Source organism: Nyctereutes procyonoides, unplaced genomic scaffold (assembly GCF_905146905.1).
Source record: "Nyctereutes procyonoides isolate TBG_1078 unplaced genomic scaffold, NYPRO_anot_genome, whole genome shotgun sequence".
Classification (NCBI taxonomy): Eukaryota; Metazoa; Chordata; class Mammalia; order Carnivora; family Canidae; genus Nyctereutes; species Nyctereutes procyonoides.
The window spans coordinates 4,368,116-4,393,042 of NW_026575143.1; the positions used below are offsets into that span (position 1 = coordinate 4,368,116).

The 24,927-nt window shown below is 34.3% G+C and overlaps 1 protein-coding gene across 5 annotated transcripts in view; it reads left to right on the forward strand.

Moving 5' to 3' along the window:
- ANKRD30A (ankyrin repeat domain 30A) overlaps positions 1 to 24,927 on the forward strand; it is a 132,454-nt gene that overhangs the window by 60,799 nt on the left and 46,728 nt on the right. For 4 of the 5 annotated variants that reach the window (XM_055308662.1, XM_055308663.1, XM_055308664.1 and 1 more), the window contains 7 exons: positions 1,751 to 1,902; positions 13,110 to 13,143; positions 13,483 to 13,624; positions 18,076 to 18,289; positions 19,753 to 19,936; positions 20,695 to 20,832; positions 23,132 to 24,088. In XM_055308662.1, the coding sequence (XP_055164637.1) occupies positions 1,751 to 1,902; positions 13,110 to 13,143; positions 13,483 to 13,624; positions 18,076 to 18,289; positions 19,753 to 19,936; positions 20,695 to 20,832; positions 23,132 to 24,088 (1,821 nt within the window). The remainder of the gene's footprint in view (positions 1 to 1,750; positions 1,903 to 13,109; positions 13,144 to 13,482; positions 13,625 to 18,075; positions 18,290 to 19,752; positions 19,937 to 20,694; positions 20,833 to 23,131; positions 24,089 to 24,927) is intronic. The other variant, XM_055308665.1, reaches the window with a different exon arrangement.

A 24,927-nucleotide genomic window follows, 5' to 3' on the forward strand; every position in this document is an offset into this window, starting at 1 on the left:
GCTAAACCAGTCTATTTATTGCTTCAGTATGTGCAATCCTCTCTGCTTTCCTCAAATCCTTTGAACTTAGAATTCCAACATGACTGCTTTGAGATATTTTTAGTAACAAATAAACTGCATTATCAACAGTTTTTTTTCTACATGTCTTTAAAAGCAGACTTTATTCCTTACAGAATTTATTTATTTATTCATTCATTCATTTATTTATTTATTTATTTATTTATTTATTTATTTATTTATTTATTTATTTATTTATTTATTTATTTATAGAGAGTGTGAGCAGGGTGAGGGGCAGCCAGAGAGAGAGCTAAGGAGAGAAGCAGACTCCCCAGTGAGTGAGGAGCCTGAGGCTGGGCTCCATCCCCTGACCATGAGATCATGACCTCAGTCAGCTCTGAGTCATCAAGAACTGGAGGCCCAACAGACTGAGCCACCCAGACATCTCCTCCACATTTAAAAATATTTTTTTAAGGTTCACTTATTTGACACAGAGAGAGAGCACAACCAGGGGGGGCACCTGTAGAAGGGAAAGGGAGAAACAGGCTCCTGGCAGAGCAGGAAACCTGATGCATGGGGCTTGATCCCAGGACCCGGGGATCATGACCTGAGCCAAAGGCAGATGCTTAACCAACTGAGCCACCCAGATGCCCATATATATATGTTTATTTAATCACCATTCTCAGGTATTTCTGTTGAGTCAAACCTTTACATTATGTTTAATAAAGTATGGTATATTTTGGCATATATGATTTTTATCATGTAGGTAGCATAGATTTTCAGCAAACCTTCAGTATTTGACTCTAATGGAGACAACTGACTTTTGAGGTAAAAATAAACAAAAATCTAGAGATACCCTCCTTTAAAATAAAAATTAGCTAAGTGCCTCATCCTCAAATAAGGTATTTAATTACTGTGCCAAAGTCACACTTTCAGTGTAGCTAATTAATTTAATGAATTTGTTTGGTAATTTATTTAATTCATCATTAAGGAATTGTTTCATCTCTTTTGATGCTAGGTAATGCCACTTTAGGAACTTTGGACAAATCATGTAACCTTTTTTGGTTTTACTCCCGTTATCAGTAGGAAATGGAATTAAAGTTGATAATTACTTTTAATACCCTCTAGCTATAAAATTTTATGGTTATCAAATATGAAATTTGGGGAGCATTACTCATTTCCCAAAATTCTACACTAATATCAGTTTTGCTCTGCTTTGTTTTATGGTGAACTTTGCTTCACATATTTTAATGAACAGTGACTTTTGATAGCCCTAGGATCCAAATGAAAAAAAAGAATTATAAGAGGCAGTTGGGGAAAGAACAGCTCAATGCAAAAATGGAAACCTTCCTATTTGTTCCTGGAGCATCACAATGTCACATCCTTTAAATCTGTCTGTTTAAGCAAACCCCAGGTGGTAAAGACAGAAGAGGACAAATTTTTGTGTCTTTGTCTTTTTATTTCTTTGAAATTTGCTGATCAGATGGGGTGAAGTTGGGAATATTAGGTGGCAAAGTATAGATATGAATACAAAATTAAGAATGCCCTTTTTGAAATTTTAGAAAATTCTGTTTTTATTCAAACAGGAATGAAGCAGAATTTACAAAAATTGCAATTACATGTAATGATGAAGTGCAAAATATTTTTATTGATTAAAATTATGAACTGAGTCAAATGATATAATTAATGAAGAAAATTCTTTTTAATGAATAAAGTAGTAACAATTATCCTTAGTATCAAATTTCCATTGAAGATTGAAGAAAAAAGGAAGAAGCAGAAGAGTAGTAAAATGGAAGGAGCAGAAAACATATATGCTGCTGCTGCTGCTGGACTAATTCAACAAAGAAAGAATGGCAAAACTGATAACCACCTGTTTCCTACTATGCAGAATGAAGATTCTGATGCGTAAGCCTATAGCAATATTAAAACAGTAGATAATTATCATTTTTCTACAAAGCAAATTCTAGTTGGATCTAATGTTCATAATTAACACATTTTATATTTTTAGTAGAGATATTCCACTCTGGGTGTTAGAAAAATGCAAAGACCAACAAGATACCATTTTATTTTGCAGGCATAGTGATCAATATTTAATTAAAAAAATAATAACCTAGGTTAGCAAATGTGAGGAAAAAGTCATTCTCATACACTATTGTTAAATGAAATTGGCAAATCTGGGGCACCTAAGTGGTCCAGTGGTTGATTGTCTGCCTTTGGCTCGGGTTGTGATCCCGGGGTCGTGGATCGAGTCTTGCATTAGATTTCCCATGGGGAGCCTGCTTCTCCCTCAGCCCATGTCTCTGCCTCTCTGTGTGTCTCTTGTGAATAAATAAATAAAAATCTTAAAAAAAAAAAGAAAAGAAATTGACAAATCCTTTCTGAAGGGCAATGTAGCAGTGCATTTCAAAATTTCAAATATGCTGTCCCTTTATCCCAACAGTTTCATTGCCAGGAGTAGATCCTAGAGGAAAACATGACTTGTGTCAACACTTAGACACACACATTTTAAGCACATTTATTATATATTAGATATATATATAAAATATGACAGATATGTTAAGAATACTTACATAAACATGTTATATATATTAAGATTATTTATTACAGCATTCACTTATCGAAAAGTGGGAAGTACTCCAACTATCCATCCATAAGGAAGTAAATTTTCACACCTATAAAACAATGCAGTATGTGATGATTTGAAAAAATGAATTTAGGTCTACAGGGTTTTGATTGTTTAACAAAATATATTTAAAGTGTTTAGTTTGATGTCTTAACAGAAACTTTAGAATACTGTTAATATCTGCTGAGTTGCAAAAGAAAATTACCTGCTAGCACTCTACCTTATTACCAACAAAATTGCTAATTATTAGGTTTTTGGTTTTGGTTCCCAATGCATGAGTGCTCAAATGTTGGACTCTCAAATTGATCTGAACATTCCCAAGAGATTTCACCTGGCAACTTGTCCCTTATTCTATATAAACATTTGTTCCCTGCGCTATAAACCAAGAGGTTGCTAATGCAGTGAGTCTTCTTTTTAAGGTACCTTGCATACATGCTATTATTTTTCCTTTGAAAAATTTTTTAGGATTATTTATTTGAGAGAGAGTGAGTATGAGTGCAGAGAGCAGCAGAGGCAGAGGGAGAAGCAGGCTCCCTGCAGGGAGCCTGAAGCAGGGCTTGATCCTGGGACTTCAGGATTATAACCTAAGCTGAAGGCAGATGCTTAACAGACTGAGCCACCCAGACTTATCCATCCTTTTAAAAGAGAATATATTTCAACATGCACCACACCAAATTTTTCAATAGTGACTTCATATTATATAATTTACGAAAATTCAGTTTACAAAATAGCAATACTTTCTGCATTCCAAACCCCTTATACTTATAGAATTTTAATATGACTAATTATTTTGGATAGTATAAGATAATTTAGAGTTAGATGATTTTTATCAAATGTATAATACTGCTATTGAAACTTAGTTTTTCCATAGTCTTTCTAAGCATGAGAAAAATGATAATCAGGTTATATACTCATATATCTAGAAAAGTTTTGAGGAGTGTTTTGGTTGTGTAATTTTGTGAATTATTTGATGTCTTGGTCTGGCTTTTTTTTTTTCAAGATTTTATTTATTTATGTTAGGGAAGCATGGGGGTAACAAGCAAACTTGGCACTGAGAGCAGAGCACAATGCAAGTCTTGATCCCACAACTGTGAGATCATATCCTGAGCCAAAATCAAGAGTTGGAGGCCTAACTGACTGAACCATCCAGTTGTCCCTTGGTCTGGCATTAAGAAAAAGAATTAGTGCTACATGTATATAATTTTAAAAACTCCAAAATATTACAAAAATTCTACATCATCGTTGTATAAGGATTGAAAACTACAGCTAAACAAGATAATTAAATCACCCGTGATCCACTTAGCTATGAAATCCTTAAAAGAATCATGTACTCAGTGATCCTCATTTCCCTCCCATCCATTCTTGAATTCACTATTTTTTTTTAATTCACTCTATTAATTTTCACTCCCACTACTCCAGAATTGATTTTTCAGGTTACCATTTGATTTTCACTTTAATAAAAAGGTTACCATTTGATTTTCACTTTAATAACTCAAGACATAATTTCTTAGATCTCATTTTATTGAACCTATCAGCAATATTTGCCCCAATAGAAAACTCTCTTCTCCAAAATTCTGTCTTCATTTTGCTTTCAGGATATCATTCACTCACCTGGATTCCTCCTGCCTTTCTAGTCTGTATATCTCAGCCTGATTTGCTTCTTTCACCTCATCCCTCACCTCTTACTACACCTTGAAGTCTTAGGAATCAATCCTTGATCTTCTTTCTCTTGTTTTTTACTATTTTGTATATTCTAATGATCCTCAAGTTTATGTCTCTGGCCCATATCTCTCTGCATAATTCCAGACCTTTATATGAAACTGCCTACTTGATATCTCTTTGGGATAGCTATTGGGTATGGCAAACTTAACATGTCCAAAATTGAACTACTGATATTCTTTCTTATACTGCCCGTCTTTCCTAATTGAGTTAATGACAGTTCTTCCAGTTGCTCGGCCAAAAAAATTGGTATCGTCTTTGACTCCTGTCTTTTTTCTTTTTCATACATGTCACATCTAATCTGTCAGCAAATCTTGCAGGTCTTTCTTCAAAATATATCCAAAAGCCAAACACATCTTCCATGACCAAGCCACTATCATCTGTTGTCTATATTATTGTAACAACTAATTTGTCTTCTTGTTTTTTTCTTTTTTCTCTGCTTCCACTAATTCTAAACACAGTGGATCTATTAAAACATAAGTCAGATTATGTCCTCCTCTGCTCAAAACCTAATTGCTTCCCATTCACTCAGAGTACATGCTGAAGTTCTTTCTAATACCTACAAGGCCTTATATGACTTGTTCATCTCAGGTCTCTCCCTATCCTTTCCTCCCTCTCTCTCTCTCTCTGATTTGAACTACTTTCTATCCCTTTCATTCTGTCCAGCCACACTTGAATTTCTCACTACTTCCCCCCCACACCCTCACCCCCTCTCCACCCTGCTTCAAATTATAAACACTTCAGGGATACCTCTGTACTTGCCAGTAATTCTCTCTGGAGTGCTTTTCTCTCAGGTATCCTCATGGCTTACTCCTTGCTCCCTCCTTTTCTCCCTGGTTTTTGCTTAAAGGTCACTTTCTCAGCAAGGCCCTTCTTGGTTTATCCTGACTAGTATTTCAACCACCCCTTTCCCTGCAACACATTGAAATTTGATTTCTCTGCTTTAGTTTTTCTCCTCTCATACTGTGTATTTTGCCTGGATAGTCTATTGTTATTATGTTTACTTTACTCATGAGTAGGATTTTTCTGTTCATGGCTGTGTCTTCAGTGCTTAGAGAACATTCTAGCATATATAATGCTATTCAATAAATGTTGAGTGAATGGAGTTTAATAAACCGTGTGTCTTGTTTTTAACATAATACCAATTCTCACTTAAACAAAAAGAAAGTTTGACATGGGTCCATTCTGACAATTTAATCTGTCAGCTATCTGCATTTTTTGGATTTTGGGGGGTTTAATATTGTGGTTACTTGGTACTTATTCTTTTAGTGGTATTTATGTTAGTCTTAATTATAGTAGAATGGAACAAAGGAAGAGCAAACTTCATTTATGTTTCATTAAGGAAAATGAAATATGGTGGTAAATTATTATAGGACTTTTAAAAACTTTCCAAAGAATTCTGAGCCCTCAATATCTGAAATAAAAAGATGAAGTTGGAATTTATTGCTTAATAAGAGGGAACTATGCTGATCACTTACAGTCTTTTCTGACAGAGTAGTCTTCAATTCTTATATAGGGTTTCAGGAAAAGTAGAGTTTAAGGTTTGGGAGACTTTCAGAGAATTAAGTGGTTTGTCATCATCTGAAGCAAATGATAATGTGCATAAAACTGTTGTTGATTGGTTAGCACTCAAGGCATGTGTATCAGCGATTTTGTCCCATATTGGCTATCTTTCAGGAGGGAGAAGCTGACATTGTTTGGTTGGTGAGTGAGGCCAGACGGCATTGATCCATTACACATAGAGAAAGACAGAAACACAGACAGAGGGAGAAGCAGGTTCCTCTCAAGGAGCCTAACGTGGGACTCAATCTGGGACCAGGCCCATGCCCTGAGCCAAAGACAGACGCTCAACCGCTGAGCCACCAAGGCGTCCCATAAATCTAGCTTTTTCGTATTAGGATTAGATACTAGGGTAAAAGTATGCAAAAGTTACCAAACCATTTTCTTTTCTTTTTTCCCTTTAAAATATTATTTAAATTATTTATTTATTTCGAAGAGGGAGGGAGAGATTGAGAACAAGGGTGCAGGAGCAGGAAGGAGGGGCAGAGGCAGAAGGAGAAGCCTACTTCCCACTCAACTGGAAGCCTGATAGGGGGCTCATTCCCACGACCCTGAGATCATGACCTGAGCTGAAGGCAGACACTTAACCGACTGAGCCACTTAGGTGCCCCCAAATCATTTTATTTTCAAACAAAATTAAAATAAAATAATCAGATTATTGCTATTTTCAAATGATATATAACTACATATGAGTATTTTTGAATTTTTCCAAATTGAATTATAAGTGACATAAAACAGTGTAGGTGTAAGGTATACCTGTATTAATTTGATGCACTTTTATATTGTAAAATCATAATAGTGTTAACTCTGTCACTTCATATAGTTATCATTTCTTTTTTGTGATGACAATATTTAGATCTATTTTCTTAGCAACTTTCAAATATATGATATAGTTTTGTTAACTGTAATCACAGGCCTGTACTTTGGACCCTCAGAACTTAATAATCTTGTAAGGGGGAGTTTGTACTCTTTGCCAGTATCTACCTGTTTCCCACAGCTTCCTACTCCTTGCAACCACCAGTCTGTTTCTGTGATTTTTTTTTTTTTAAGCTTCTGCATGCAAGTCTGACCATAGAGTATTTGTATTTCTGTGTGGCTTATTTCACTTAGCCTGATTCCCTCGAGGTTCATTTATGTCACAAATGGCTGAGTTTCCTTCTTTTTTGTGAATAAAAATATTCCATTGTAAATATATATCACATTTTTTAAATCCATGGATCCACTGGTGGACACTTAGGTTGTTTCCATGTCTTGTGTATTATAAAAAGTGCTGCAATAAACATAGGGTGCAGATATCTCTTTGAGATAATTATTTCATTTCCTTCAGCTATGTTCCTAGAAATGGGATTATTGGATCATATGATAGTTCTATTTTTAGTTTCTGAGGAACCTCCACACTGCTTTGCATAGGGGCTATACCAATTTATACGAAAGTGTACCAACAACAGTACCATGGGCCATTTGAATATCTACTGAGGAAACATCTATTAAGGTGCCTTCCCTAGTTTTTAAATGAAGTATTTGTTTTTTGCTATTGAATTGTATGAATTCCTTTTATATTTTAGATATTAACCTTTTTTTAGATATGTGGTTTGCAAATATTTTCATCCATTCTGTAAGTTGCCTTTTAATTATGTTGCTTTTTTTTCTTTTTTTTTTTTTAGATTTTATTTTAATTCAAGTTAGTTAACATATATTGTTTTATCAGTTTCAGGGGTAGAATGTAGTGATTCATCACTTGCATATAAGCACACCAAGTGCTCATCACAACAGCTCTCCTTAATGCCCATCACCCATTTACCCCATCTTCTCTACCTGCCTCCCCTCCAGCAACCCTCAGTTTGTTTCCTATAGTTAAATCTCTCTCTCTTTTTCTTTTTTAAGATTTTATTTATTTGACAGAGAGAGGGAGAGAGCCAGAGAGGATAAGCAGGGGGAGGTGCAGAGGGAGAGGGAGAAGCAGACTCCCTGCTAAGCAGGAAGCCCCTATGCAGGGCTAGTTCCCAAGACCGTGAGGTCATGACTGGAACCAAAGGCAGATGCAATTTTAACTGACTGAGTGACCCACAGGCATTTCAGTTAATAAAAGTCTCTTACAGTCTGCTTCCCTCTCTGTTTTTACCTTATTTTTCCCGCCCTTCCCCTATGCTCAGTGTGAATGGAATCGGAGTGTTGCTTGTTTCTTTTGCTGTGCAGAAAGAAACATTGGTTGTTCCACAGTTTTTACTTTTGTTGCTGGTACTTTGGATGCCATTTCTGAAATCATTGCTAAGATCAATGTCAGAGAGCTTTTTCACTCTTTTCTTCTAGAAGCTTTATGGTTTAAAGCTGTACATTTAAAATCTTTAATCCAATTTGGGTTAATTTTTGTGAGTGGTGTAAGTTAGGAATTCAGGTTCATTCTTTTGCATGTGAATATCCAGTTTTCTTAGCATCATTTATTGAAGAGATTATCTTTTTGCCTTTGAATATTCTTGGATCCCTTATTAAGTTGTAGTTGACTATATGCATGGATTTATTTCTAGGTTCTTGATTCTGTTTCATTGGTCTTTTTTTAAAAGATTTTTTTTTTTTTATTCAGGAGAGATACAGAGAGAGGCAGAGACATTGGCAGAGGGAGAAGCAGGCTCCCTGTAGGGAGGCTGATGTGGGACTCAATCCCAGGGCCCTGGCATCATTCGCTGAGCCTAAGGCAGACACTCAACCACTGAGCCACCCAGGCATCCTTATTTCATTGGTCTTTATGTTTGCTTTTATGCAAGTTCCATACTGTTTTGACTTACTATAGCTTTGTAACAGAAAAAAAGGAAGTGTGGTGCTTCCAGCTTTGTTCTTTCTCAGGAATACTTTGACTATTTGGGGTCTTTTTTGTCTCATACAAATTAAAGAATAGTTTTTCTATTTCTCTGAAAAAATTGTCGCTAGAATTTTGACAGGGATTGCATTGAATCTGTAGATGGCTTTGAATGATGTGGGTATTTAAAAATATTAATTTTCCCAATCCATAAACAACAGGACCTCTTCCTATTTGTGTCTCTTTTATCAACGTCTTGTGGTTTTTAGTGTACATATCTTTCACCTCCTTGGTTAAACTTATTCCTGAGTATTTTGGTTTCTTTGATGCTTTTGTGAATGGGATTTTTTCTTTATTTCTTTTTTTTCTTTATTTCTTTTTCAGATATTTTGTTCTTACTGTATCGAAATATAACTGATTTGCATATATTGATTTTATATCCTTCATCTTTACTAGTTCTAACAGCTTTTTGGCGATGTCTTCAGGATTTTCTACATATAGAATCATATCCTCTGCAAACAAAGACAGTTTTATTTCTTCTTTTTTGATATGGATGCCTTTTATTCCTTTTTCTTGCCTGACTACTCTGGCTATGACTTCGAGTACCATGTTGAATAGGAGTGTTAAAGTGGGCAGCTTTGTTTTGTTCTGAACTTAGAAGAAAGTGTTTTTACCACTGAATATGGTGTTAGCTATGGCTTCTCATATATGTTCAGGTGTGACATTTTGGTACCCAATTTATTTGGAGTTTTTAATCATGAAAAGAATTTGTCAAATGTTTTTTCTACACATATAATGATCATATAATTTTTTTCATTCTATTATGTATCAAATTAATTGATTTGATTTTATTGATTTCTGAATGATAATTTTGCTGAGTAAAGTATCCTTGGTGTGTGGTTCTCACTCAGCATTTTTTTAAAATTTTTCTTTATTGGAGTTCAATTTGCCAACATATAGCATAACACCCAGTGCTCATCCTGCCAAGTGCCCCCCTCAGTGCCCATCACCCAGTCACCCCAAAACCCACCCACGACCCTTTCCACCAACCCTTGTTCGTTAGAGTTAGATGTCTCTCATGTTCTGTCACCCTCACTGTTATTTCCCACTCATTTTCTCTCCTTTCCCCTTTATTCCCTTTCACTAATTTTTATATTCCCCAAATGAATGAGACCATATAATGTTTGTCCTTCTCCGATTGACTTATTTCACTCAGCATAATACCCTCCAGTTCCATCCATGTCAAAGCAAATAGTGGGTATTTGTCATTTCTAATGGCTGAGTAATATTCCATTGTATACATAAACCACATCTTCTTTATCCATTCATCTTTCGATGGACACCGAGGCTCCTTCCACAGTTTGGCTATTGTGGACATTGCTGCTAAAAACATCGGGGTGCACGTGTCTCGGCGTTTCACTGCATCTATATCTTTGGAGTAAATCCCCAGCAGTGCAATTCCTGGGTTGCACAGCAGATCTATTTTTAACTCTTTGAGGAACCTCCACACAGTTTTCCAGAGTGGCTGTAGCAGTTCACATTCCCACCAACAGTGCAAGAGGGTTCCCCTTTCTCCGCATCCTCTCCAACATTTGTTGTTTCCTGTCTTCTTAATTTTCCCCATTCTCACTGGTGTGAGGTGGTATCTCATTGTGATTTTGATTTGTATTTCCCTGATGGCCAGTGATGCGGAGCATTTTCTCATGCACTTCTTGGCCATGTCTATGTCTTCCTCTGTGAAAAACCTGTTCATGTCTTTTTCTCATTTCATGATTGGATTGTGTTTCTTTGCTGTTAAGTTTAATAAGTTCTTTATAGATCTTGGACACTAGCCCTTTATCTGATACGTCATTTGCAAATATCTTCTCCCATTCTGTAGGTTGTCTTTTAGTTTTGTTGACTGTTTCTTTTGCTGTGCAGAATCTTTTTATCTTGATGAAGTTCCAATAATTCATTTTTGCTTTTGTTTCCCTTGCCTTCATGGATGTATCTTGCAAGAAGTTACTGTGGCCAAGTTCAAAAAGGGTGTTTCTTGTGTTCTCCTCTAGGATTTTGATGGATCCTTGTCTCACATTTAGATCTTTCATCCATTTTGAGTTTATCTTTGTGTATGGTGCAAGAGAGTGGTCTAGTTTCATTCTTCTGCATGTGGATGTCCAATTTTCCCAGCACCATCTATTGAACAGACTGTCCTTTTTCCAGTGGATAGTCTTTCCTGTTGTGTCAACTATTAGTTGACCATAAAGTTGAGGATCCACTTCTGGATTCTCTATTCTGTTCCATTGATCTATGTGTCTGTTTTTGTGCCAGTACCACACTGTCTTGATGACCACAGCTTTGTAGTACAACCTGAAATCTGGCATTGTGATGCCCCCAGCTATGGTCTTCTTTTTTAAGATTCCCCTGGCTATTCACGGTCTTTTCTGATTCCACACAAATCTTAAAATAATTTGTTCCAGCTCTCTGAAGAAAGTCCATGGTATTTCGATAGGGATTGCATTAAATGTGTAAATTGCCCTGGGTACCACTGACATTTTCACAATATTCATTCTGCCAATCCATGAGCATGGAATATTTTTCCATCTCTTTGTGTCTTCCTCAATTTCTTTCAGAAGTGTTCAGTAGTTTTGAGGGTATAGATCCTTTACCTCTTTGGTTAGGTTTATTCCTAGGTATCTTACGCTTTTGGGTGCAGTTGTCAATAGGATTGACTCCTTAATTTCTTTTTCTTCAATCTCATTGTTAGTGTACAGAAATGCCCCTGATTTCTGGGCATTGATTTTGTATCCTGCCACACTACCGAATTGCTGTATGAGTTCTAGCAATCTTGGGGTGGAGTCTTTTGAATTTTCTATGTACAATATCATGTCACCTGTGAAGAGGGAGCGTTTGACTTCTTCTTTGCCAATTTGAATGCCTTTTATTTCTTTTTGTTTCCTGATTGCTGAGGCTTGGATTTCTAGTACTGTGGTGAATAGCAGTGGTCAGAGTGGACATCCCTGTCTTGTTCCTGATCTTAGGGGAAAGGCTCCCAGTGTTTCCCCATTGAGAATGATATTTGCCTTGGGCCTTTTGTAGATGGCTTTTTAAGATGCTGAGGAAAGTTCCCTCTATCCCTACACTCTGAAGAGTTTTGATCAGGAGTGGATGCTGTATTTTGTCAAATGCTTTCTTTGCATCTATTGAGAGGATCATATGGTTCTTGTTTTTTCTCTTGCTGATATGATCTATCACATGGTTTTATTTTTTTATTTTTTATTTTTTTTCGATCTATCACATTGCTTTATAAGTGTTGAACCAGCCTTGCATCCCGGGGATAAATCCCACTTGGTCATAGTGAATCATTGGTGGTGATCTCTCCTTTCTCATTCATGAGTTTATTAATTTGAGTCTTTTCTTCTTTTTAATAAGGCTGGCTAATGGTTTATCTGTCTTATTAATTCTTTGAAAGAACCAACTCCTGGTTTTGTTGATCTGTTCCACAGTTATTCTGGTCTGTATTTCATTCAGTTCTGCTTGAATCTTTATTAACTCTCTTCTTCTGCTGGGTGAAGGTTTTATTTGCTGTTCCTTTTCCAGCTCCTTTAGGTGCAAGGTTAGCTTTTGTATTTGAGTTCTTTCCAGTTTTTGGATGGATGCTTATATTGTGATTTATTTCCCCCCTCAGGACCGCTTTTGCTCTATCCCAAAGATTTTGAACGGTTGTATCTTCATTCCCATTAGTTTCCATGAATCTTTTTAATTCTTCTCTAATTTCCTGGTTGACCCTTTTCATCTTTTAGTAGGATGGTCTTTAACCTCCATGTGTTTGAATTTTTCCAAATATCTTCTTGTGATTTAGTTCTAGTTTCAAAGCATTATGGTCTGAAAAATATGCAGGGGACAATCCCAATCTTTGGGTATCTGTTAAGACATTTCCTGCACTTGAGTTCTGGATGGTTTGCTCCTGCCAGCTGTACGGGCTTGGGGAGGTTCCTTAGATTTTCTGTGCCTCCTATTCTTCCTGTGTAAAATACCTCATATAATTACCTACTTCATAGGACTGGTGTAAGGCTTAAAATACCTTTAGGATATGTAAAGTGTTCAAAATAATGCATAGAAGTTACAGAATAAAACCTCAAAACACTAATATCATGATTATTTAAAAAGGGTTTCTTTCATATAAAAACTTAATTTGCACTTTTCAAATTGATTTACTGCCAGTAAAAACTTTTTTATTGATAATGACAACAAAAAATGTAGTATATTTACCCCATCAAATAATGCAAGTAACATGATTTTCCTTTAGTTTTTCCACCTTGATCTAAATTTAATACTTTGTTAATATTACCATTAATATTGCTTAGATATGCTTTAAATATTTCTTGTATTTTAAATATTTAATATTTGCCTGAAAAGAATCATTTGTTTTTTTAGACCTGCAAAGAAAACGTCTAAGGAAAAGAACAAGGTAAAAAAATATATGTATAATTTTATTTCATTTATGATATATTTTATTTTATTATTTGATATTTCATATTTATCAGAAATATTATTCCATGGCAAAAAGTTACTTTATGAAAGACATAGTGAAAAAAATAGAAAATGTTCCTTTGTTGTATAGACATTTGCTGTCAAAAAATTCAGAAACACTAATTATTGATAAAGGTCTTTTTGATAAAAATCAGTTCACTTAAAAAGTACCTATGCTTTTGTTTTTATAAAAGGATGGATATTTATCATCTCTCTACACTTAGTATATTTTATAAATATTTGGATGATATTTTGATATAGTATTATTTATTTGTAGGTCAAAAAGCAAATGAGTTCTGTAGAACACCTTGATGACTTAACTCAGTCATCTGAAGCACCTTCAGAGGATTGTAAGTTGCATTACTCTGATTTTAAGAGTTCCCTGTTGCTCATTGAACAACTTGGCATGGACTGTACAGGTAGGATCGTTGTATAAATATAAAGCCTTTTTCTGTGTATATGATTGTAGTAATATGTGCACATCTCATCTAGCGCTGTGCCACACAACACTGATGTGTTATAGAGCTACTCATCTCAGAAATATGATTTTTATTAAAATAGAGACCTGTTGAATACTCTCAGCCAAAGAACTATAATTTCCACTGTAGTTGTCTATGTGGGAATGGCACACTTGATGTGTTTGTGAACTCTGCTTCTCTTCTGTGCCTTCACCCAAGGTCAGGTTACCACTATTTTTCTCCTAGATTACTGAACTAACCTCAGGACTGTTTTCTCTGCCATTCCACCTCTCAGAATCTTGGTTACACTGCAACCATAATTACCATACATTTCTAAAAATTTACATTTCATTGTGTTACTCCCTTGCTTAAAGCTTAGCTATTACTAATGCTATGAGGTGAAAGATCATAGTCTGTTAGCATCATCTTGTATTGGTTCATATCTGTCTTTCCATTTCTGTCTCAGCTACTGTTTTAGATGTTTTTTCATATAATAGAGGTTTTCTTTTTCCAACAGCTTTAGTTAAATTGCGCATGTATGAAGTGTACAATTTGATAGTTTTGACATGTATACACATATGAAACCATAATCATAATTTAGATAGTTAACATATCCATCACTCTTTAGTCTCACATCCCTTTATATTCCCTTATTATGAAACTGCCAAATTATTTACTAAAATAATTGTACCTTTTCTAAACCCACCAGCAGCGTATGAGGGCTTTTAATTCCTCCATATATATTCATGAGCACTTAGTCTTAACAGTTTTTTAAATCTTAGCCATTCTGTTGGGTATGTAATATATATATATTATATATATAATATATAATTATGGTTGTAGTATACATTTCCCTAATAACTGATAATGTGGAGCATACTTTCATGTACTTATTTACCATCTGTATATCTTCTTTGAACTGTCCAAATCTTTTGTCAGTTTAAAAATTAGGTTGCTTGTTTTCTTATTTGATGGGTTTTCAGAATTATTTGTGTATTCTACATATAGTTCCTTTATCACCTATATTGTTTTTGCAAAGATTTTTTTGCAGTCTGTAACTTTTCATTCTCTCCACAGTGTCTTTTGAAGAGCCGTTTTTCTTATTGATGAAGTTTGGTTAATCCATTTGTTGTTTTATGGATTTTTGCTTTCGATGTTCATATCCAAGAAATCTTTGCTTAGCACAACATCAGAGGTCTTATCTCATGCTTTATAATAGAAGCTTTGCAGTTTAAAAACAAAGTTTTATAGTTTTAGGTCTTAAATTTAGATCTGTGATCTGTTTTGTATTCTTTTTTTATTTATGATGCAAAGTATGGACCCAAGTTCATTCTTTTGTGAATGTCCAGTTGTATTCATTGAAAAGGCTCTATTTTCTCCAATTCATGCCATTGCATCTTTGTCTGCATCAGTTGGCCATATATGTATGAGTTTATTTATGGACTTTGTTCTTTCCCATTGATCTCTCTGGCCCTCTCTACACCAAAATCATTTTGTTTTAATTACTACCAGTTGGTAATAATTTTTGATATCAGGTAGTGTTAGTCCTCCAGTTTTGTTTTCAGGGTTGTTTTGCTATTCTAGATCCTTTCATACTTTGTGTTTCCATATGAATTTTAGAATCAGCTTGTCATTCTCTAAGAAAAACAAAAACAGAAACAAAACCGCTGGTGGTCTGGAAATCAGGTTTGGATTATGTTGAATCTACAGATTAACTGGAGAGAATTGGCTTTTTGACAATACTGAACTTTTCAACCCTTGAACAGAGTATATCTCTTCATTTATAGAAGTGTTCTTTAATTTTCTTGGCAATATTTTATAGTTTTTAGTGTGTATAAGCCTATCTTTTATGATATTACCTGTGATTATTTATTTTTCAAAGAAGTTGTAATAATTTTAAATTTTAATTTTTGGTTTTTTTTTGCTGGTATATTAGAAATATGGTTGATTTTTGTGTAACGATTTTATATCCTCCAACCTTGATGAGTTCATTTATTAGTTCTAGTAGTTTTTTTAAAAATTCTGTCAGATTTCCATATAACCATAGGTTTCAAACTTTTTTTTTTTTTAACTACTATTTTACTGGTTTCTTAAGGTGGAGCTAAAGGTCATTGATTTGAGAACTTAAAAAAAAAGATTTTATTATTTGAGAAAGGGAAAATGTGAGCAAAAGGGAGGGGAGGAGCAGAGGGAGAGGGAAAAGCAGAGTTCCTGCTGAGGAGGGAGCCTGATGTGAGACTCGATCTCAGGACTCCAGGACCATGACTGAGCCAAAGGCAGCCACTTCTGACTGAGCCACACAGGCACCTTCTTGTTTTTTAATAGATACATTTAGTGCTATAAATGTTGAGATAAGTGCTACCCTAGGAGGATTCCAGAAATTTGTAGCATATTGTGTTTTTATTTTCATTCAGTACAGAATACTTTCTAATTTCTTTTTTCATTACTTCTTTGACCCAAGGGTTGTTTGAAGATTTTATTTGTTTGAGAGAGACAGAGAGAGCATAGGTGGGCAAGAGTGGCAGTGGAAAGCCCTCTTCCCCCTGAGCAGGAAGCCCAACATGGGGCTTGATTCCAGGACCCTGAGATCATGACCTGAGCTGAAGGCAGACACTTAACCAACTGAGCCACCTCAGTACCCCGATGCAGGGGTTATTTAGATGTGCATTAATTAGTTTGCAAATATTTGAGTGTTTTCCAGAGATATGTTTGTTCTTGATTTGTAATTTGATTACTTTGTGGTCACAGAACACACTTTCATGACTTCAATCCTTTTGACTACCCTTTTATTAAGGTTTATTTTATGACCCAGAATATAATCTCTTTTGGGAAATGTTCCATGGGATACTTGAGAAAGATGGTGGTGGTCAAGTCTACTATATCCTTGCTGGTTTTCTGCCTGTTGAAATCCCAGACTATATTTGTGAATTTGCCTGTTTCTCTTTGTAGTTCTGTTGATATTTGCCTTATGTATTTTGATCTTATTAATAGATTAATAAACATTTTGGTTTGTTATGCTTATTTATTGACCCTTTTATCATTAAAAAATGACCTTAAATATTACTGATAATATATATTGCTTTGAAACCTATTTTGTCTGGTATTAATATTGCTACTCAAGCTCAGCCTTCTTTTGTCAAGTGTGAATGTGGTATATCATATTTCTGTCCTTGTAACAAATTTGTGTCTTTACATTTAAAGTGAGTTTTTTATAGGCAGCATATAGTTGGCTTTTACTGTTTTTATCCATTCTGACAGTCTGCCTTTTAATTGAGGCTTTTAGACCATTTTCTTTCTTTTTTTTTTTTGACCATTTTCATTTAATGTGATTATTGATACAGTTGATATGAATCTCTCATCCTGTTTGATTTCCATTTACCTTATCTACTTTGTTCCCATTTTCTTCATTTTCTGCTTTCTTTTAGATTAATCAACTAATTTTTATGAGTTAATTTATACGTATACATACATACGTACATACATATGGATGTGCTTTGCTTACATAACTATAACTCTTTAGTTTTGCTATTTTAGTGATTGCCTTAGAGTTTAAAGCATATGACTCCAGTATCACAGTCCACCTTCTTGTAATGTTATACCACATCATATGTAGTTTAAGAAAATTACAATAGGGAACACGTGGGTGGCTCAATGGTTGAGCCTTTACCTTAGGCTCAGGTTGTGATCCCAAGGTCCTGGGATCAAGTCCCACATCAGGCTACCTCGGGGAGCCTGCTTCTCCCTCTGCCTGTGTCTCTGCCTCTCTCTCTCTCCATGTCTCTCATGAATAAATTAAAAAAAATCTTTAAAAAAGTTACAATAGTTTAGTTCCATTTCTTCTCTCCTAGCCAGATCTTTTGTGGATCTGTGAGATTATAGTTTTCATTAAGTTTAGAAAGGTTTTGATTATGTTTTCTTTTCTTTTTTTTAAGATTTTATTCATTTATTAGAGAGAGAGCATGAGCAGGGAGAGAGTCAGAGGGAGAGGAAGAAGCAGACTCCCTACTAAGCAGGGAGCCCAACATGGAGCTTAATCCCATGACACCCAGGTGCCCCTATAATATCTTTATGTTGAAGTTACTTAATATATATTTGTTTAATGTATGAATGAATGAATGTGAAAATGCACAGTCCTTTATATGCAAAAAGTACTCATATATTTTATTTTATTAAATAATGAATTTGTGAGAGAGAATGAGCAGGGGGTGCGGGAGAGAAACAGAAGGGGAAGGAGAGAGGGAGTAAAGAATCTTAAGCAGACACTGTGCTGAATGCAGAGTCCAATGCCGGGCTCAATCCCACAACCGTGAGATCATGACCTGAGCCAAAACCAAGAGTTGGATGCTTTAACAACTGACCCACCCAGATACCTCATATATTTTGTTTCTGGTTTTGTTTTTCCTCTGATGTAGATTCTGTTAGTCTATTGAAAATCCAGGATGCAATTCTTTCATATGAGAGATTAATAGAACTTAAAAAAAATGACTGTGAACAACTTATAAGAAGAATTAAAAAAATGGGATGTAAGATTAATGGACTACAAAAGGAGCTATCAGAAACAAAAGAAATGAAATCACAGTTAGAGCATCAAAAAGTGGAATGGGAACAAGAACTCTGCAGTTTGAGGTATGACATCCTGGTTTTAAGGAAATATTGGAAATATCTCAACTATTTACTTTTTTTTTTTTAATATATAATAGGCTCCACAGTCAACATGGGGCTTAAACTCACAGCTATGAGATCAAGAGTCACATACTCTACCAACTGAGCCAGCCAGGAACCCCTTAAAATATTTACTTCTATACTATGGTTGTGTAGGAGAAGTTTTGTAATTGTTAATTTGCCTTCTGGGATTTTATAGGGAAGAAAACTTCTTTAGTAATGTGAAGTATGAGTTTCTTTGAAATAATATAGCAAGTTTTTAATGGTGAATACTTCTAATAATTTAATGTATATTCCAAATCATAATTTTAATGACCATATAGAAATTCACCATATGGAGACCTCATTATTTAACAAATTGAATTTTGGTTGTTTTACATTTCTCTATATTTTAATTAATGCTACAAGGAATGTCTTATTTAATTCTGTTTCTACAGTTTTGGTTACTTGGAATAAGTTCTTTAATGTAGTATTGTTTGGTTAAAGTATAAAATTTTTAATGAAAGTCTCTGATCCATATTTTAAAACTGTTTTCAGGAAAGTTTATATATGCCCGCCAACAGTGTAAAATGGTCCATTTTTCTCAAGACAGAAAAAATCTTTAAACTTTGGTTTATTCTTAACATATGCAGGGGTTATTAAGTAAAATGGAAAATGATTAATGGTTAAGTGTTTTCAACATTTCTCTCATATGTAAAGAAAATTATTTCAAAAGTCTATGCTGAAAGCACATATTACTCTTTATTCTTAATTAATATGGATCCTGTGTTGTTCTAAAAGGAGTTTTCAAATGATTTATAAAATTTATAATCAATAAGGTTGAGAGTATTGCAAAAGAAGAACCATAAAAAGTATGGGGCAATAAATATTAGACTCCCTAGTCTACTGCTGGATCACAGTAATCTGCAGGTGTATGTTTATGTTGTGTAAACAACATCTGCAGATGCTGTCTTACACTGTAGATTATTTTTAGAGGTACCTTTGATGTTTTATGAAGTAAAAATTTATTTCTAGTGAATTTATAAAGTTGTTGATAAACAGCAACTTCTCTTTTTAGTTAGTAACTAAATTATCCTATTTGAAGAGTAATTATGACTATGTGGGGAAAATGGCAATCTTCAACTCTAACTTTCCTGAATAATTTCAGAATTCCTTTCCTTACAACAACTACCAGAGTTATTACTGACTAAAAGTTACTAAATGGTATAATGCTTTCTCATTCTTTCTTTTCAATTGTATATATATCTATGTCTATCCTTTGGAAGAGATTGAAGTGAGAAATTAAAAACATGAGCCCTAGAAAGGAAAAAAATTGAGAACATAAAAATTTCATTTGGATAATGAAACAACATATTTGGAACCAGATTATAAAATAAACTTTTTATTGCTAACAAAACACATTTTAAAATGAACACATTTATTTGCAGATTTACCTTAAAACAGGAAAAAGAAAAAAGAAAAAGTGCTGATATGTTATATGAAAAAATTAGGGAGCAATTAAGAAATAAAGAAGAGCAATATAGTAAAGAAGTCGAAATGAAACAACAGCTTGAGCTTAATCTTAGAACACTAGACCTGGAATTGAAGAGTGTAAAAAACAATTTGAATCAGGTAAATTTTTGACAAGAATTTTATATTTCCATCAATATTTCTTATAATATCCTTTTGACTTAATATATATTATTAGGTTTGAAATAGATTAAAAATTTAATTTTATCCTAATAGGAACGAACCATTATATTTATAGCTAAAATTATTACCTTATTGGAATTCTTGGCTTCTCATATATGTTGTCTGTATATTTTCTCAATGAAGGGATTGAATGTAAATTGAGATAAAAGCCAATAAATATTGGCTTTCGTTTTCTTTGTTTTTAAAAAGAATTTTATTTATTTTTAGACAGAGCATTGGCGGGGGGACAGAGTAGAGCGAGAGGGAGGGAAAAGAATCTCCAGCAGACTCTGGTCTGAGCACAGAGCCTCACTTGGGGCTGAATCTCACAACCCTGATATTATGAGATCATGACTGGAGCCAAAAAAAGAGTCAGATGCTTCACCCACTGAGCCCCCCCAAGGTGCCCCAGTTTTGGATTTTTTTTATGTTAAAATAGGCTAAATTGCCTTGAGACCATGATGAAACTAGTTAAATGTTTTATAAAGAAATTTTATTTCACAATACTATGTCTACTTATATTTTTACTCTATGACACATTTAGCTGTCATTTCCCATTAAAATTTGAATTATTCATGCAGGATAAAAATCCTTGTTTTAAAAGACTACTTTTGAAGACTTTTTTTAAGTTTTCTTAAGGCTTCTTTGACTTTATTTTAATCATATGATCCAAACTCCTAATGAAAATGTGTTTCTAGGTTATAGAAGAGCGAAATGACATTCAGAGGCAACTCTCTCAAGAACAGAATGCCAGAATATTACAAGATGGAATTCTAAACAATCACCTTTGCAAACGAAAGGAAATAGAAATGTCTCATACAAAAATGAATTCTGAGGTATTTTCTTTAGTTATTTTGAAGTACATGTGTGTATGTATTTGTATATATCTGTATACTGGAATTATTATTTTTCTCCATATATGTATATTTATTTTAAAAAACAACACTGTACATCATGGGAAGTATAGAGGAAAATATAAAGTATGTATATATATATGTATATACATAATATATACATATATTTCTAAAATATATTTTTAATTTATATTTAATATATATATTTTTTAATTTTTATTTATTTATGATAGAGAGAGAGAGAGGCAGAGACACAGGCAGAGAGAGAAGCGGGCTCCATGCACCGGGAGCCCGACGTGGGGCTCAATCCCGGGTCTCCAGGATCACGCCCTGGGCCAAAGGCAGGTGCCAAACCGCTGCACACCCAGGGATCCCTATATTTAACATATTTTATATAATATAATAAATTATATTATATATTTATATATTTTATATATTATAAATTTATAATTATATGTAATTATATAATATATTATTACAAAATACAAATATTTGATAAATATATATTAATACATTATTAATAAATATATAATGTATTTTTTATACATATACAGTATATATAAAGTATATGTATATTGGGGAGTGAAGTGGGGGGAGTGGCATTTTGATCCATTAGTTAAATAATTAATTAATTAATTTTAAAAAGATTTTATTTATTTATTAGAGACACAGAGAGAGACAGAGACACAGGCAGAGGGAGAAGCAGGCTCCATGCTGGATGCCTGACTTGGGACTCCATCCCAGGTCTACAGGATCACGCCCTGGGCTGAAGGTGGCGCTAAACCGCTGAGCCACCCAAGGCTGCCCTTATTTTTCATTAGTTAATTTAAATGCATTTGTCTACAAGGGTCAAATAGTGACATTAATAATATCCTTATCTGAAGAAGAGGTTTTTATTATTTTCCATAGGAATTGATGAGCTTTCCATAAGCTCAAAACTCTTGCTACTAACAACATAGGTTTTAGTTTTGGCAATTACTTCACCACCTCTATATTCATAGAGAGGTTAGTTTCACACTTCCACTGATGAACAGGAGGAAAAGTATAGCCTGTTCAGAGATCTTACTTTGGGTGTTAGGCTCGTACTTTTGTGAAAAGTTAACAATTTGCTCCAAGTAGTATCCAATTTCATTACAAGGAGCTTTTGAAACAATCATATGCTGTAATATATACTTAATGAAAATTTACTGATTAGTATTTTGTTCTTAATAAAATAGCTCCGTGTATTTTCCCCTATTTTGCATTTATTGCCAGTGTAAACATCTGAAGAGGAAATAAAATTTATTGCAGCCACAGATAATCTCATGATATTTTAGGAGCTGTATAAATTTTACCTTGTTTGGCATTGGTATTTTGAAATATAAGGTTTCTTTTTAAAGGATTTTGCTTATTCATTTGACAGAGAGAGTACAAGCAGGGGAAGTGGCAGGCAGAGGGAAAGGGAGAAGGATGCTTTCTGCCAAGCAGGGAGCCTGACACGAAGCTCAATCTCAGGACCCCAAGACCTTTTCATGACCTGAGCTAAAGGCAGAGGCTTAACTGACTGAGCCACCCAGCCACTCCTGAAATATAAGGCTTCTTTTGTTTTTATGTTTTACATTAGAGAAGTAGCTGCAGTTTGGTGCAAGACACTAGTAGTGGAGTACGAAGACCTGGGGAAAGTCCTACAGCTCACTTAGTATTTTTAACCTCCCCATTCTGGAATTATGATAACTAAGAGATCATTAATGTATGCAAAAGTATTTATAGCATGATGCCTAGATTTGTCATTTATCAGTAGATATAATTCTTATAACTATAGAAATATTACAAAAGTAGAACATCTATGGAATATTCTCAGGAAAAAATAATTTTAGGAAATTAATCTGTCCAAATATATGCAGAGCTAAGTATTTTCCTGTGGACTGTGTTAGATATCAGAGTGTAAACTCAATTTTAGTGTAGTCAGATGTATTAGTCTTTTTTTTGTTTTTTTTTTTTTTAGGCCTTCTGGGTTTGTTGTAAATCAGATAAAGACCTTTCCAATTCTGAGATTCTTAGAATTTTGTCATGATTTCTTTTTTCCTTTCATGCATTCATTGTCTTCAATTACATTTTTGAACTTTGGGGAATTAATGCTTGTATAAAGGTTTGAGGCTTGAATCCAACTTTATGTTTTTCTAGTTGGATATCCACTTACTACAACCTATTCATTGTATAAACAGAGATTATTTTTTAATTTCAGAGAAAATCATGATGTCATTTTACTGAGTTCCAACTAAAAGACTCTCATTTTACTTAGGCTTCTTCTACTCATGAAAAAGCAAAAGATCTGTTACATAAAAACCGCATGTTGCAGGATGAAATTGCTATGCTAAGACTGGAAATAGACACAATAAGGAACCAGAAGCAGGAAAAGGAAAAGAAATATTGTGAAGACATTGAAATTGAAAAAGAAAAGAATGACAGTCTTCAAAAGACCATAAAACTGAATGAGGTAACATTAACAAATACAGTATTCCAATATACTGGACAGCTCAATGTTCTGACAACTGAGAATACAATGCTAAACTCTAAACTGGACAATGAAAAGCAAAACAAAGAAAGACTAGAAGCAAAAATTCAGTCATACCGAGCTAGACTTGCTACTGCTATACAGGATCATGATCAAAGTCAGGCATCAAAAAGAGACCTAGAACTTGCTTTCCAGAGAGCAAAAGAGGAGTGGTTTCGTTTACAGGACAAAATGAACTTTGATGTGTCTAACCTAAAAGATAACAATGAGGTGCTTTCTCAGCAACTTTCTAAAGCTGAAAGTAAATTCAATACCCTAGAAATTGAGCTGCATCATACAAGAGATGCTCTCAGAGAAAAGACTTTGGCTTTAGAACATGTACAAAGAAACCTAAAACAAACCCAGTGTCAGAAGAAGGAAATTGAACAGAAGTATCAAAATGAGCAAAGTAAAGTGAATAAATACTTTGGAAAGCAGGGATCCTTAGAAGAGAGATTATCTCAACTACAAAGTGAAAATATGTTGCTCCGGCAGCAAATAGATGATGCCTACAGCAAAGTTGACTGTAAAGAAAAGACTGTAATTGATATCCAAGACCAGTTTCAGATTATTGTAAGAAATCTTCAAGCTGAAAGTGAAAAACAAAGTGTTATACTGCAAGAAAGAAATAAGGAGTTAATCACTGAATGTAACCATTTAAAAGAAAGAATATATAAGTATGAGAAGGAGAAAGAAGAAAGGGAAGTAAGTATTCAGAAAGACAAATATTTTTCAAGCTTCCTGAGAGAAAATTCAAAGTAATGCTTGATTATGGCTTCTTCTTCTTCTTTTTTTTTTTTTTTTGAAGAGAAAGAATGTGCCTGCACCTAAGTGGGAATGGGGCATAAAGAGAGGGAGAGAGAATCCAAAGTGGGCTCTATGCCCAGTGCAGAGCTCCAACTCATGACCCTGAGTTCATGACCTGATTGATTATGGCTCAATTTTGAATCTAGTTGAGCATAAAAAATATAGAGAGTGTAAGTCAGCGTACTTGTATCCAGCAAATAAAAATTAGACCTAAGAGGTGCTTTAATTTGATTAAAAATGCCATGTCATGTATGAAACTTCAAGAGGTTAAGTTATAAATTTTTTTTTTTTTTTTTTAAATTTTTATTTATTTATGATAGTCACAGAGAGAGAGAGAGGCAGAGACACAGGCAGAGGGAGAAGCAGGCTCCATGCACCAGAAGCCCGACGTGGGATTCGATCCCGGGTCTCCAGGATCGCGCCCTGGGCCAAAGGCAGGCGCCAAACCACTGCGCCACCCAGGGATCCCTAAGTTATAAATTTTTAAAGAAAGTAGGCTGATATTAGTAATTTAGTGTTAAAAAAATAATTTAGTGTTAATACTACTAAAATAATTGTAGTTCTTGTCACCACATTTTAATACCACGATGAACAGAAAACTGGAAAGGCTCATAACTAAATGAGTATTTTGAAATTGAAGTTCAGTTAAGTGGATTAATTTGACAGCTAACTCCAGATTTGTCACATGAACTGAAGTGTAGATACTGTATCTCAGTACTTTTCTTTTGGTAGCTTTT